This window comes from Centrocercus urophasianus, unplaced genomic scaffold (genome assembly GCF_019232065.1).
Source record: "Centrocercus urophasianus isolate 14NV4802_14NV808 unplaced genomic scaffold, USGS_Curo_1.0 seq_1, whole genome shotgun sequence".
NCBI classification, from domain to species: Eukaryota; Metazoa; Chordata; class Aves; order Galliformes; family Phasianidae; genus Centrocercus; species Centrocercus urophasianus.
Window position 1 is genome coordinate 156,961 of NW_024884141.1, and position 14,607 is coordinate 171,567.

Consider the following 14,607-nt stretch of genomic DNA (forward strand, 5'->3'; position numbering starts at 1 on the left):
CACTTTGTAACGCAACACATGATACCATTGGCCCTCACAGCCACACGGGCGCCGCTGCTACTGAGTCAACAAACTCCCTCGGGGCAAGGAACACAAACGGAACAAACGCAGTGCCGCGCGCCGCCTCCCGGGGCAGGGGACGCGCGGTGCGCCATGGGAGTTGTAGTCTGCGCGCGAACCGGAAGTGATGGCGGCACGCGGCCTGACGGCGGCACAGCCAGTTCCGGCAGCCGCCGCTGATGGAGGAGGCTCGGCAGTAGCGGAGCGGTTGAGGGGGGTTCGGTGGCGGCCGCCGCCATGTTCGGCTGCCTGGTGGCGGGCAGGCTGGTGAGCGGGGCCCTCAGCCCGCTCGGAGCGGGTGGGACTGCCGAGGGGCCGCGCCTTGGCCGGCTCCTGCCTCCAGTCCCCACAGGGCAGCTCCGTTGTGGATCCTGTCCTTTCTGCTGACAAGCAGGCTTGGGCTCTTCAGAGGCGAGGCGGGAGCTTAAAAGAGCCATTTTAACGCTATAGCGTGCCTTGGCCGCAGGGTTGTGGCAGCTGGGGTGAAGAGGAGGATGTTATCTGTCTCTGGCGTCCTTGTGCCGCCTGTCTGAAGGTTTATTGTATTTCCTGTGTGAACAGGTTGCCGTGCTCCGGGGGTTGTGCCAGCCAGGTGGTCAACAGCCACTGCTTATAGACTTGGCAACCTCTTCTGCACCTTATTTCCCTCCTACGCACGTGGGGAGTGAAGGTATTCTGCTCTCGTAGTGCTGGGTAGGATATACTTCCAGCGTAGGTAGAACATTGTTGTGCCTTTCCAGTGATACTTTTGTGGCAGTTGTTCTGCTTTGTTTGACTTTCATCTGGCTATGTGCTGTTTAGGTTAGTACGTGCCTCACTTTTAGTTATGTCTCACCATAGGTATGTTTCTGTAAAGGGCTATTTGTAGTTAGCCAGAAATGGAAAACATTAATGAAGGCTTTGTTCTCTGTAGGTACAAGCAGCTCCCCAGCAAGTGGCCGAAGACAAATTTGTGTTTGACTTACCAGACTATGAAAACATCAACCACGTAGTGGTCTTCATGCTGGGAACTGTACCATTTCCTGAAGGAATGGGAGGATCTGTCTACTTTTGTTACCCGGACCAGAGTGGGATGGCAGTGTGGCAGCTGCTGGGGTTTGTTACTAATGAGAAGCCAAGTGCAATCTTTAAAATTTCTGGTTTGAAATCTGGTAAGTGTAGAACAACATAGCAGTCAGCATAATGAATGTGTTACTGTATGTATGAGAAAGTGAATGTCAGAAGGTGTTTTTATTAAGTGTTTTTTTGTAAAGGTGGTTCTCTGTATTCAGGTAGTCCCTAGCAGATAAGTAACTAGAAGCATTCAGTCAGTTTTGTGAAAGTCTGTGTGTATGTGTTCCTAATGAAATTTCCCACTCTTATCTTGTATGCAGTGTAAATCTGGAAATTCAGCTCAACAAGTTTGACGTGTTTTCCAGTGCTTCCACAGAAGCTGATTAGGAATGAGTCTGTATTTTCCTTGGTGTGGTTTTCATGCATTCAGCTAGAGAGTGCTGCAATATTTCCTCTTGCTCCAGCTGTTTAGCTGTTGTATTTGTAGCACCGAGAAAGGTTTTGCAATGAGCGAAGTGTAGCACGGTGAAAAAAGCACGGTGTAGCACTTCAGAAAGCTCACTGCCTCTGGTAGTGTGCACTGCATAATTGTCCAATAAGGAATATTGTCAGTGGAAATCAGTCTTCCAAATATTTTTGGTGGTTTTGAGCTGACTGAGGGAAGGCTGATGCTACCCGAGCAGTGTGTGTGTATGTATATATTTTTTCTGTTAATACATAATTATGTGGGCATTTTTTGTTATGCATATTGTAAAAATGACAAACCACCCCCAAGACACAGCTTTCTGCTCCTAAGGGAAGATATGTCCATCAAGCAGCTTTAAAGCATTTCAGTAATAAAGAACAAAGTGTATATCATCTGTTTTTTCTGTCACTTCTGCAGCGTGCTCATCACGCTCCTAAGACTTCCTTATTTGTATGTATTTTCAGAGAGCTTTGTAGGTGAAGGTAACTTCAGATGCTTTTGCAGAACAGTACCTTTAACCATATTTTTCAAGGGAGAAATCTTAACTTTGTTCTGAACTACATTTTCTTCTGTCTCAACATTTTGGTCGCATCAGTGTGCAAGGGATTGTGCTTGAGGATGAGCTTCCATGTCAGGTGGCAATGCTGTGCTTGCTCTGATCAGCTGTTCCTGTTGTATACTGCTTATTTGAGAATTGGAGTCAGAATGAGCTGTTGCTGTGATAACGAGGAAGTTAAGTTCGTGAGGATGTTCAGTGAGGAAGACAGACTGAAAAGGGGAAGCAAAAGTGAGTGATTATGGAGAAAGGAATTGGAGAGGTGTTACTGTCTTCTGAAATACGTTTGACTGTCTCAGGCTAACTGCTGGAGCCTGCTGCTGATATGAATCTGTGAAATGGAAGAAGAGGATAAATTCCAATGATACACCCTTCAGCAAACCAGTGGGGTGCCAGGATGTGTCCTGCTTCAGAGTACCTTTTTTTTTTTTTTTTTTTCCCTAGCTAGTAGGTGGCAGTGCTATTCTGTAAAGAGATTAAAGAAAGAGGTAGCTCCATTGTCCAGGTGTTTCTAATGTTGTCACTTAGATGGTTGGGGTTAGGAGAAGCAAGCTAGCCTGTACCCAGGCTTGTAAGAAACGTGCAGGTTGGGCAGATGTTTCTGACCTCCTGAGTGCATGCTAAAGCAAAGATGGTAAGGGCTAGCTTGGATGACAAATAGCACAATGAAGTTAATGTGTGGCTTTGCAACTTCTAATAGAACAAAGAGGCTGCCTGCTCTGCTTATGAGCTGGAACGGTTGTGTAGCATGCAGAAGTAGCCACAATGTCAGCTTTTTGTTAGGTTATGTTGGGAACGTGTGCACTTAAACGATAAAACTCAAATTACTGTTGTGTAATTTTAGTAATATCACTAGAAGTATATTTTGTGACATCAGCTTGTTGCTGGAGATGTTATATAGCTGTATTAACAGCTGCTCTGTGGTGTGCTGTGTTGTCTTGAGCTTATTCCGTTGTTAAGTGTGATTGGAACAAATTTCTGTTCCATACTGTTTGTCGGTTCCCTGTGAAGCAGTGATTGTATCAGTTTCTTTCCTACTGTGTGATAAAGGCCAGCATGTGCTACTTCTGTGGTTGTAAGTAGTCAGCTGAAGTGGCTCAGGATTTGAATACAGCAGCTTTGGGAAAGGTTAATTGCACAATTTATAGCTCTTCAGTGTGTTCAGTGTCTGGAATGTGCTGGTTTTGCAATGTAAGTTGCCTGTGTTGGACATCTTAAGGAGTGGCTGTGCTGTTAGGAGTGTTAGGCACTCTGGACAGTGAGGGTCAAGGAAATTTGTGTTGCCCCAGGATTTTTAGTTTGCTTATCCTTCTGCTCACTTAGGAAGGCCAGTGCTGGTGAACGTGTTTCCAAGTTTGGGACCAGTAGTTTATCAGTGCTGAACTAAAGGAGAAATTGCTTTTAGGAAGTGCACTTGAATATGAAGAATTCATTTGTGGAGTGGAAACTGAATCATTAACTCAGACTCTTTTTCTTGATTACAGGTGTTATTACTCAGGTAATCTCTTTTTGAATAAGAGATTTCCAGATCAGGTTCTGAAGGTGTCTCAGAAGAATGCCATGGTACCATCGAAAAGATTCCTGTAGAGCTCCTGTAGAGCTGTGAGAAGTTAGTCAGACTGTACTTCTCAGTAGTCTTGGTAGAAACTTGTGAAGTCTAAAAGCAGGCTTCTCAGCTGTTTCTCCTAACTTTTAATATTTTTAAAAAGCTGTGTTAAAGTGTCCATAGAACAGTGCTTGGAAATGTAGTGGAACTGAGTCAGAAGGTACTTTAGATTTCAGTTAGCACTTTTTTGCAGCTCCATATAGTATTTGTAGGTCTGCAGGATAGCTATTGATTGGCTTTGCTCCCTGCTGCTAGTAAGACAGCAGAGAGGGCTGCTGAAGCATCAGTACTTCTTTCATTGCAATTATTTGAATTTATTTAGGAAAAAAAAATCATCCCAGTAGCACCGTGGTCCCCTAAAGAGGGTTGTGTGATGAAAGCCACTTGTCTCTCGGTGTTTGTCACTGTGTGCAGAGCTTCTAGCTAAAGCTTAGGCAGGATTTGCTGGTTAATACTGAGTCACAGGTGATGACAGGGACTGGGATGATGCCTGCAAGAGCAATATGCAACCTGGGGGTGTTTTTCTGCTTAATGCATTGTTCTGTTCATAGCTTCTGCAAAGCCAGAGGCCTTTCTGCTCCATGGTTATTTCTTTGACCCTTGGTGGTTTCGAGCTGTTTGATGAAATGTGGGGCTGTGCAGCCCTGCTCAGGGGTAGCTTCAAGTCAGAGTGATCTTGAAGGAACGTTGTCTGTTTTTTCATGCATAAACAGGTTCAAAAGCACCACGTTTGAATGAGTCAAGCTGTTGTGCAGCAGTGCTGTGTGTTTCCTGTTTTTCTGTAGTGTGTGTGCCTGTGCGTACATGTACCTGTGTTTGGACTGTGCTGTCTGATTTCTGCGATAGGGAAGATGTGTTCCACACCTCCCACCAGGGACCTCGTACAGAAGAAACACTGGAATGCCAGCAGCACTGTCTTCAAGCTTGTATCAGGTCTAACGTGCTGTTTGTGGTGCTTTCAGGGAAGGGAAGCCAGCACCCCTTTGGTGCCATGAACCTCCCGCAGACACCAACGGTGGCCCAGATCGGCATCTCGGTGGAGCTGCTGGAGAACCTGGCACAGCAGACTCCTGTGGCAAATGCTGCTGTGTCATCGGTAGATTCGTTCACGGAGGTATTGCAAACATCCTGTTCTCAGAAATCCTCTGCAGTTCTGAAGTTTTAAAAGCATGGGCTCTGAAGAATTAATTCAAAATACAAAACGAAGCCTTTGCGGGTGGTTTTAGGGGTGTAACCAATTTGTCACCAGATCGTTTGGATGGATAGTTTGAAAATTTGCAATGACTTTTTCTTACACTAGAAGGCTGTCTCCTGTAAAGGATCAGATTTTGTATTTCTGTATTCAGCCAATGCATTCTATCATACCCATGTCACTGTTACAAAAAGTAGGCGAGACTTCCCTATAGGAGCAACTGCAGTGAAATGCACGTGAGACAGTGGATCTATGCTGATTTTAGATGCTGCAATTTAAGTGCACAGCATTCTGCAATGATGGTCAGAAATTACTCAAGGTATATATGGGCTGGATTAATACAGGTATCTAGGTGTACCACTGACTCCTGAGAAATCCTTCTGATGTAGTTCTGCAGAACTATAAAATCATGTCTTCTCCCACAGAAATGTGTTTTGTTTTGTTGTTTCTTCATCCTGTGGAACAGGATTTTTTTCTTTTTGTGTGAAACCTGCAATACTGGCCAGTTTTTGCCTATCCTGTCTGTTAGTCTCAACCTCTGGAAATCCTCAGCCAGCACAGGCAGTTAGATCACACTCTAACAGTAGTTCAGGGCGAACTTGATCTGAATATCAAGTCTTAATTTCTCTAAAACTGATGGCTCTGGCGTTACCTTTTAAGATTTCAGGAGCTGAAGAGGCTTTTCTTGAGGCTTTTTCTTGCTCGCTTTTCCTACAGATACTTGCTGAAGTAGACTGGTAATTGAACAGTAATCCTGATCATGAAGCTGATGTCCTCTGACAGTTTATGCAAATAGTATCTTCACATAGGTAATTGTCTCTTTTAGAGAAAGTTAGTAGTTGATTACAGCTATTTTTGTATATAAGAGCTAACAGATTTTTGGGGTTGGGGAAGTTAGGGGCTAATGACGTCTAAGTAATATTTTTTATTCCATTAGTTCCTATAATAAAGTCATAGGTTAATAAGGTATATTTCAGGTTGTTTTGCATTTCCACTGGTGGATTTTTCTGGCAACAATATTTAAAGAAGAAAAACAGCTCTTTACTGCATAACATTAGCAACAAATGTTTCTCCAATTAGGTGGGTTTTCCTTTTTAATAGGGAGCAGTATGTTAACTGATTTTTAAGCTAAACTGTGGCATTCTTCTTCCACTACATTTTTAGAAGGGTTTATGAAGCTTTATCTTATATTTATATGTGGTTTTGTAGCTAGAGAAAATTATCATATTAAGAAAGTAAATAGAAAGAAGTGAGACAGTAGTGTGAGAGGGATGAGGCTGAGGGTGGGCTACTCATTCTCAGACATCAGCTCTTCCGATCCATTCGTGTCAGAGCAGGTGGAGGGGAGCTTTGGAGCAGTTACATCCAGTTCTGGGGCGTCAGCATGAGAAATCCAGAGGAGGGCCATGAAAATGATAGAGAGCTGGAGCACCTCTCCTGTGAAGACAGCTGGGTTTGTTCAGCAGAACAGAAGACTTTGCATGGGCCTTATCGTGGCCGTTCAGTACATCAAATGAGTTTTTAAGAGTCTTTTTGAAAGGCAAGTGCAATGGTTTTAAACTGAAAGAGGGTAGGTTTAGATCAGAAATTAGGAAGAAGTTCTTCATGATGGGAGTGATGAGATACGGCATCCACAGCTTCTGTGGGCAACCTATGATTGGAAATGTTCAGAGTTGGGTTGGACAGGACTTGGAGCAGCTACAACTCATGGAAGACATCCGTGCCCATGGCACAGGCATTGCAGTAGGTGATCTTCAGAGGTTCCTTCCAACTATTGTATGATTCTGTATATTGCTCCAGATTCTGTTTTGCTCTATCATTTTACTGTCTCTGGAAATAATTTGTTCCCCCACCAAAACAACACATTTATTTTTCTCCTACAGCAAGTAGGGGAAAGAAGAAAATATTACAGACTACATAGCTGAAGGAAGTTTCCCTGTTGCTGGAGTCTGGCAGTGAGTTGTAATCATAGAATCAAGGTTGGAAAAGACCTCCAATATCATCCAGTCCAGCTGTCTACCTACCACCAATATTTCCCCACTAAACCACATCCCTAAGTAAAACATCTGAACATTTCTTGAGCACCTCCAGAGATGGTGACTCCACTGCCTCCCTGGGCAGCCAGTTCCAGCACCTGACCACTCCTTCAGAGAAGTTTTTACTAATACCTAACCTGAACCTCCCCTGGCACAAGTTGAGGCTGTTCCCTCTCGTCCTATTGCTCATGAGGCAGATTGCTGGAGACTTTTCTGCTGGTTGAACAATGGCTGTTTTGCTGTGAGTTGGGCTTCTCAGCTTTAACTTGGTCTGCTGTTCACCTGATGGTTTGTGACTGAATCACTTGTTTGTCACAAAGAATATTTCTTCCTGGAGCTCTTTATCCAGTTGGATGACATTGGCCAAGGAGGCCACAAGTGAAGATCTGAGAATGTTTTCTAAACAGTAGGTGGATGTAAGGGCAAAATTAAGAGTTATCATATCTTGATCTCTTTTTAAACTGACTTCTCTTGCTCTAATGTTTCTACTTTCCCACGAGATTCTAGATAACAGTGCTGTTTTTATTTCGCATAGGAGTTGTGTATCTGCTGACATGTTGCACAACAAACCATATTTAACAAAGTACTTACTTAGTATCTTTCTTTTATTTCAGTTCACCCAGAAAATGTTGGATAACTTCTATAATTTTGCGTCCTCATTTGCTGTTACTCAGGCACAGATGACACCAAACCCCTCTGAGGCTTTCATTCCTGCAAATGTAGTTCTGAAATGGTAATGGAAACTATCTTTAGTAACTATTGTATATTTTTCCTCGGCATCAAAACAGCTCTTTTCTAAGTATTACTGTCATGGTGTTCCAGCAAGATGATGCAGAAATGCTGTTGTGAAGCTAAGATGCTCTTTCTACTGGTTTTAAACTTGTCACCATTTTCATGTAATTTTTATAGCCTGTGCATTTTGTTGCACTGGAAATGTCACCCTTCATACACGTCGATTTGCAGTGTGTTGTTGGCTGCAGGTTTTTGAGTAATGGGAACATGGAACACTGATGCCTGTCTGTTGTTACAAGTTGTTTTTATGCTTGTAGCCATCAGGGTTTTGTTGCTTAAGAAGGTGGGAGGGATGGAGAAAACACGTTCCAAGTTTACGTGGTTCTGCCACCAGCATGAAACAGTCTCCCTGAGAGTTGTTTTCCAGCAGCTGGCTTAAAAGAGGTTTCCTAGCAGGGATGGTGATTCTCTGGAGGTAAACTGTGGGCAGTGCTTCTGAATGTCTTAAAAATTCTTTCCTACGGTTTATAAGTGTAGCCTTTTTTTTTCTTTTCCTCAATATTTATTGACATAAGCCTTCTTAAAATAGTATTTTGGGCTTTCTGGATAGTTGAGTCATCAGCATGGGTCAGCATGAGTATGTGAGCAATTAACATAAGCGATATGTTTCCTTTGGAAATGTAATTTGATGCAGATTTCTTCCTAAATAGGAGGTAACTGTAAGCATCCCACATGTGGGGAGTCTCCAGTGAAAAACCAGAGGGAAGGCAGGCTGGAAAAGCAGGGTAATGGCTGGCTGCTCCCTGAGTAATGCTCAATTTGCCTTTGTTCTAAACAGTAAAGTGAAGTGAGGCATAACTCCAATAAAGCAAACATGTTTGTGTATGTAAATCTGTTAAATTGATTACAGCCAAAAGAGATTTATAAAAAAAAAAAAAGTTTCATCTGTTTGTGAGTCATTATAACGTATTTAATTATAGCTTGTAAAACAGTATCTGAGTATATATCTGAGGTCTCTGCAGTGGGCTAGCTGCAATGGAAATGCACTAATGCTTCAAATGCCATTAATTAAAAACCCTTCTCTTTTAATATGAGTGGGATGATAATAAAACCTTTCAGAATTTCTTCTCTAATTGGAATTGGCTTAGAAATTTCCAGATGTAGAGGTTTTTGTTGTCTTTGTTTCAGCAGTAGTAGCTTGTGTTACCTTACAGCTTGTGTTTGTGGTGGTTTGAAGGGCTGTCCAGGCTCTTGTAGCTCAGAGTCTGCAAGTTGAGAAAGCCAGGGAAATTGTTCTTCCTCTGGTTTTGGTTGTTTTTTGTTTATTTTTTTTCCCACTGTTCTGGATCTGTAGTGAATTCCAACATTGTCTGCACATCTTTGCTGGTTAGAAAAGTGAAATTAAGATGACATGTTTGCATGCTTCATTCCACTCTGTTAATTATTATATTTTGCTAAAATATTACTGTGGACAATAAATGTAGAAATTACAATTATTTGCTAAGAGGAAAAAAATAACAGGGACTAATTTCTCAGGATTTCTATTAGAGTTTGTTTATTTACTTATTTTTTGTAGGTATGAGAACTTCCAGAGACGCCTGACACAGAACCCTCTCTTCTGGAAAACATAAGCTTGAATCATGTCATTTGAAGTGCTCTCTGATCTGAAATATACAGCAGATAACTTCACTGAAGAACTCTGAGGCAGAAAAAAAAACGATTAGTCTGAATAGACCACCTTGTAACTTTTATATTTCTCAAATTATTTAAAATTAAAATCTGTGAAAACTGCTTGTCTGTGTGTTTCTTCAATGGAAATGCTTGACTACAGCAAAAGTCAGTATGTACGTGTAGAAAGACTCTTTTGAACCTGTATTTAAAATGGAAGGAATTACAAAATGAGAAATGACAAAGCAGTTTCATGCTTGTATGAAGTTCTGAGGTGGTGTTTAATTGTAAGTGAAGTTAACTTAGTCTCATTGTGCAGGAGATGGGGAAACTGAGAGTATGCTGATGTTTTTCTTGCTGGTCCTTGCTCTGTAAATACTTTCAATTCATGGACAGCTAAGATTGCTGTCCCCAGCTTGTATAGATAGTACATCTCCCTCTCTTTAGAAGATGCTATGGAGCTTGATCCCAGGTATCTGTCTTGATCTTTCCCTATGTAGTGTAGAGTAGTCTCTGGGACTTTTTCCCCACTGGCCAAATAAATACCTTTGAAACAGCTCTTAGGGGTGTACTTGGATTAATAGATTTGTATTTTGCAGCCTAGAGCTGTGAGGTGACAGGTTATTGACAGTGGAGGTACTTGGTGAGTTTTGTCTCCATTCAGCTTTCTCTGTTTAAGGCATGAGGAGTGAGGAGAGGGAGAAAAATGCTTCTTGGTATGTAGAGGTTTTTTTCTATAGAGAAAATAAGAATAATAGGTTACATCAAGATGTTTTTAAGTCGCTTCAAGATCTGTGAGGTACCTTTGCAGTGTTTGAGGGGAAATTATTGGTGTCTATGTAGAGAAACATTGATGTGGAGTGAACAGAAGGTTGTCTTGATCCTATGAGCCTCTCCGTGGAGCTTTTCTGTTGTCAGAACTTAGAACAGAGCGTAAAGAATGTTTTTTCTGTGTGATGCTGAGGGTAGGAGTCATGTTGGGTGAAGCTGCTGTCCTTTGTTTAGTAGAGAGAGCATCTTCTCTTCAGTATTATCAAATATTTAATGTTCCAGACAGCACGATGTCCATAGCACTACTGCAATGAAGAAAAAGGTTTGTTTTTAAGCACCCTGGTCTGTTGTAGAAGTTTGTGTGATGTTTCAAGCAGGCCCACCACCACTACACTCTGTTTTCCTACATGTAATATTGGAGCAGCCATATAAGAAGGAATCAGTGACAAAGCAGAACAGCTTTCTGATGCTTCCTCCACCCCGTGTCAATGTGTGATGGAGATGCTGGTGTCTGAATGCATTAAAAATGCTTGGGTGCAAATGGTAGTGGTTGGGGATATTCCTAATTCCTTGAAGAGGCTTCCAGGTGTCATGGACTTTCTGTCTATCATCCCATTCTCTGCAGCTGTCATGTTCCATTACCTCAAGGAGAAGCCACTCTAAAGCTCGCTCTGGGGAAGCAGGCAGTGGTGCTGGGCTGGAGCTCACCACCTTGTTCCAGGCATGATGAGTTTTGTATCCTACAAAACACAAATGGTTAACAGTGTGGAAATACTGTAGTGCAGAGGTGTGGAAGTTAATTTTCCAATATGCTGTTTTAGGTTTCTCCCTTACTGTGAGACCATTTGGAGGTGGATTTTCACTGTGGACTTGCATAACAGTCTGTGTTGATACTGATGGTGAATGGACGTAAAACCCCTGCATGTGAGAGGTAACCTCTCTGCCCATTAAGCACTTTGCTGTCTCCAGGCTATGAAGAAGGGAATACCAAACAGCACTCTACTCATTTCCTGCCATCACACAAACCTTCTCATTTGTTCTTTTATTCAGGAGAAAGATAAAACGTGCTCATTCACTACCAGATGTTGTAGCCAAGTAGGTTGTGGTTCACTTCAGCCCGTAGCCCAAGGGGACTTTGGGACTTTGGGGATGAGGTATTGCCTAAAATGGTCAGTTCAAGGCGAAGCTCCTTGCAGGGAAAGGAAGCAGCCTTCTTCTGGTCCGCAAGTGACAGTGGAGTCAGTTGTGACCTAGGGGTTGGTGCTGCCCAGCTCTGTTCTCAATGCCTGCTGCTCTCGTGTCTGCTTTTCTTTTGTGCTGCTTTGCTGTGTGAAGGAGAGGCAGTGGGAGAGCACTGGATGGCTCCTCTGACATCCAGATGAGGGTGTTTATAACGGTGCAAGAGAGAAACATCTTTGAACTTTCAGGTCCAGGTGTTTACCTAAAGGGTGAGTAATGACAGCCATGACTTCCTTTTTCTGGCCACGGAAAGGTGACTGGAAAGCATCTGAAAGAGCCTTGTTTCCAACACTGATGTCTCTCACAATCAAAGGTAAGAGCATCCGGAGCTTTTTCATGATACTCTCTATTCAGTTGTGAAAGGATTGTCCTGCTCAGTGCTGGTGCAGCTCAAGTACTGCATGCGATTTTGGGTGCTACAATAAAGGACATCTAGTATTAGATATGGAGGTTGCTGGCCCTGCCTACGGCAGGAGGCTTGGAGCTTGACGATCCTTGAGGTCCCTTCATTCCTAAGCCATTCTATGATCAAGCTATTAGAGAGCATTGAAAAGAGGTGAGGTGAGGTTTTGGAGGGGAAGATGTGTGGGGAGCAGCAGGGCCTGAGGGAATGGCATGGAGCTGTTTCAGGGGAGACGGGGGGTTACTGACCCAGAGGGCAGTGGGCACAGCCCCGAACTCCCAGAGCACAAGGAGCATTGGGACACCACTCTCAGACATAGGGTTGAACTCGACGATCCTGGTGGTTCCTTTCCAACCTGGGATATTCTGTGATTCAAAGTACAATAATTGGTTTAGGAATGTGCTGTGTGGCAGTAAGTTCGGGGACACTGAGCATGCCATGTCTTTTGTTTTGCTCTGCAGAGATCGTGCAGATTTGGGATCAGGTGTCTCTTGATGTTCGGCAGCAGTTGGCACTGAGCAAGGTAATCATCGTGCCTTGTGTTTCCTCTCATACTCCGGTAGCTTAATGTAGATCAATGTATCCAACTGTACTTCTCTTCCTTTGCTATTTTTTTTTTCTGCTTTAAAATGCAGTTTACAAGTGTGCCACAAAATAGATTTTTCTGAGCGTTTACGGAAAAAAAATAAGATTTGGTATACTCAAATGATTGATGCTTTCAGTTTCTATTTTTCACTGCCAGAGTAGATCACCCAGATCACCTGATCCTTCCAGGATGCATTAGAGATTTAAGAAACCTTCTAATTGCATTAATTTTTCTTTACCCAATTTCCTTTCTCCTTTTCTTCCTTCTAGAGCGTTGAAATAGTTGGACTGGGGACTTTTGCTGTTCATACACAAGAGCTACATATAGGAAGAAATGATTGCTTACTCATTCACAGACCTGTATTTCAAATGTCCAACATTATGAGAAGAATTTTTGATCTTAACTATGCTAAAAGAATTATGCCTGGTGAGAAGATGAAATAAAACTGTATTTGCTGCTGATAACATTTACAGGGTTAAACCACAACACTGTTTTTCTCCTGGAATGAAAACGTAGCATCATAACATCCCAGCTGAAACCAGGATGTTCCTTGGAAACATTTGGCATGTCTGGCTGGTGTCTAGCAATGGTTGCTCGCCCTAAAATATGCCACATTGGCCCATAAATCTATGTGAAGATTTCGCAGAGGGTCTGAGCAGCTTCTCTGTTTTCCTTAACTGTAGGAGGTTGTCAGAGCATGCTGCATCACTCAATCCCTCCATGCCTGCACACTGAGTGGGGGTAGTTCCAATGGCCTTATCATAGCACCTGGACTCAAGAAGCCCATTCTGTAAAGTGTAATTGTCTCAAGGCCTGAAGACTGCTGAAAGCTGATTGCAATTAATATCTTAGTTATGTGTCACTGTGCTCCTCTGGTGTTAATAGGTTCTACACTAGCTGTCCCATTGGACTACACCACAATTGCCCTGGAGACATCTCATCCCCTGGATGCCGTGGAAAACTGTGTGAAGGAGACCGTGATGTATCTCTCTCGCTGTGTCTCAAACGGACTGAATATTGACTTTGTTCTCAGGGACATGGGTGTCCTTCTTATCAGGCAAAAGAAAGTCAAAATGAGGTTTTACGAAAACTTTCTTCTCAGCCTGGACACAGTGGGAAACTTGAAGGAAATTATTATCAATGTAAGTTTTACACAGTACAACTTAGAGGATTTCCAGCTGAATCTCAAGGGCCAGTTGAATTGGTGCCTCCTGGTGTGCCATGACTTGACTGGCCACTTGGCTTAGATGTAAAGTACAACAGAGGAGTTGCTCTCTGGATTCCTTCTCGTATAGTTGGTTGTCTTGCTGAAATGTAAGACAGCTGTGTTGGATCAAACCAAGGATCACAGAACAGCTGAGATTGGAATGGACCTCTGGATATCATCTTGTCCAAGTCCCTTGCTCAAGCAAGGCCACTTAGACCAAGTTGCTAAGGACCATGTCCTGGTAGCTGTTACATACTGATCACCGGGCTGAGGGATGCAGCATTCTGTCCCTGAAGGCTGAGGGAAGAACCAGCCTGTGCTCACCTCCACTGACTTCTCCAGTAGTCAAGAGGTTTGTTTTCTGGTTGAATCCCTTGGGTGTCACTCACACAGAAAGCCTGGCAGTTTAAGTTCCTAGAATCAATTCCCTGAAGTTGTATCTCTGGTTGTTGTTCTGAGAGGCTAAAGTTAATGAAGAGGACTTTGCCGGAGAGCATTGCTGGAGGCAGTTGCTACTTTTATTATCAGCTTTTTTTGCAACCTTGGTTAGCAAACGTTAATTGCCTTGAAATCATCTTGCCTCTCTCTGTCTCTGTTATAGAGGAAAAAAGGGACGATGAACTGGGTCATTTCCCAGGGAGAAACTGGAGTTTCTGATGTCTGTACTGAACCTGACATCCTGTTTCCCAGGTGAGGCTGTTTCTGTTACCATTCACATATGATATGAGCAGCCTCTCACCTCATGTTGGGCAGCACATTACTGGGGGTTTCCTGCTGCTCATGCATTTACTGGAAAGATTCATTCACAGTGCGCTCCATGCTTAATGTTCCTTGCACTGAATGATGAAAGATGAAATAGAACTGTATTTGCTGCTGATAACATTTACAGGGTTAAACCACAACACTGTTTTTCTCCTGGAATGAAAACGTAGCATCATAACATCCCAGCTGAAACCAGGATGTTCCTTGGAAACATTTGGCATGTCTGGCTGGTGTCTAGCAATGGTTGCTCGCCCTAAAATATGCCACATT

The 14,607-nt window shown here is 43.0% G+C and overlaps 1 protein-coding gene across 3 annotated transcripts; it reads left to right on the forward strand.

Moving 5' to 3' along the window:
* The first annotated feature begins 221 nt into the window (after positions 1-221).
* On the forward strand, positions 222-9,492 carry HIKESHI (heat shock protein nuclear import factor hikeshi). Of its 3 annotated transcripts, none has more exons than XM_042813318.1 (6): positions 239-327; positions 622-753; positions 974-1,211; positions 4,704-4,855; positions 7,584-7,702; positions 9,278-9,492. In XM_042813318.1, exons 3-6 carry the CDS (start codon positions 1,061-1,063, stop codon positions 9,330-9,332), a joined length of 477 nt encoding a protein of 158 aa, XP_042669252.1. In that variant the 5' UTR covers positions 239-327; positions 622-753; positions 974-1,060; the 3' UTR covers positions 9,333-9,492. The 3 variants fall into 3 exon arrangements, with proteins under 3 accessions (XP_042667652.1, XP_042669252.1, XP_042668459.1); XM_042812525.1 differs by having other exon boundaries at positions 622-730; XM_042811718.1 differs by lacking the exon at positions 622-753 and having other exon boundaries at positions 222-327.
* The last annotated feature ends 5,115 nt before the right edge of the window (positions 9,493-14,607 follow it).

Bases quoted from the DNA above. Each gene is read 5' to 3' on its own strand.
- HIKESHI (XM_042811718.1), top strand. From the start codon at position 298: ATGTTCGGCTGCCTGGTGGCGGGCAGGCTG. The intron at 328-973 runs GTGAGCGGGGCC...TGTTCTCTGTAG, and splicing joins GCCTGGTGGCGGGCAGGCTG to GTACAAGCAGCTCCCCAGCA. The intron at 1,212-4,703 runs GTAAGTGTAGAA...TGGTGCTTTCAG, and splicing joins AATTTCTGGTTTGAAATCTG to GGAAGGGAAGCCAGCACCCC.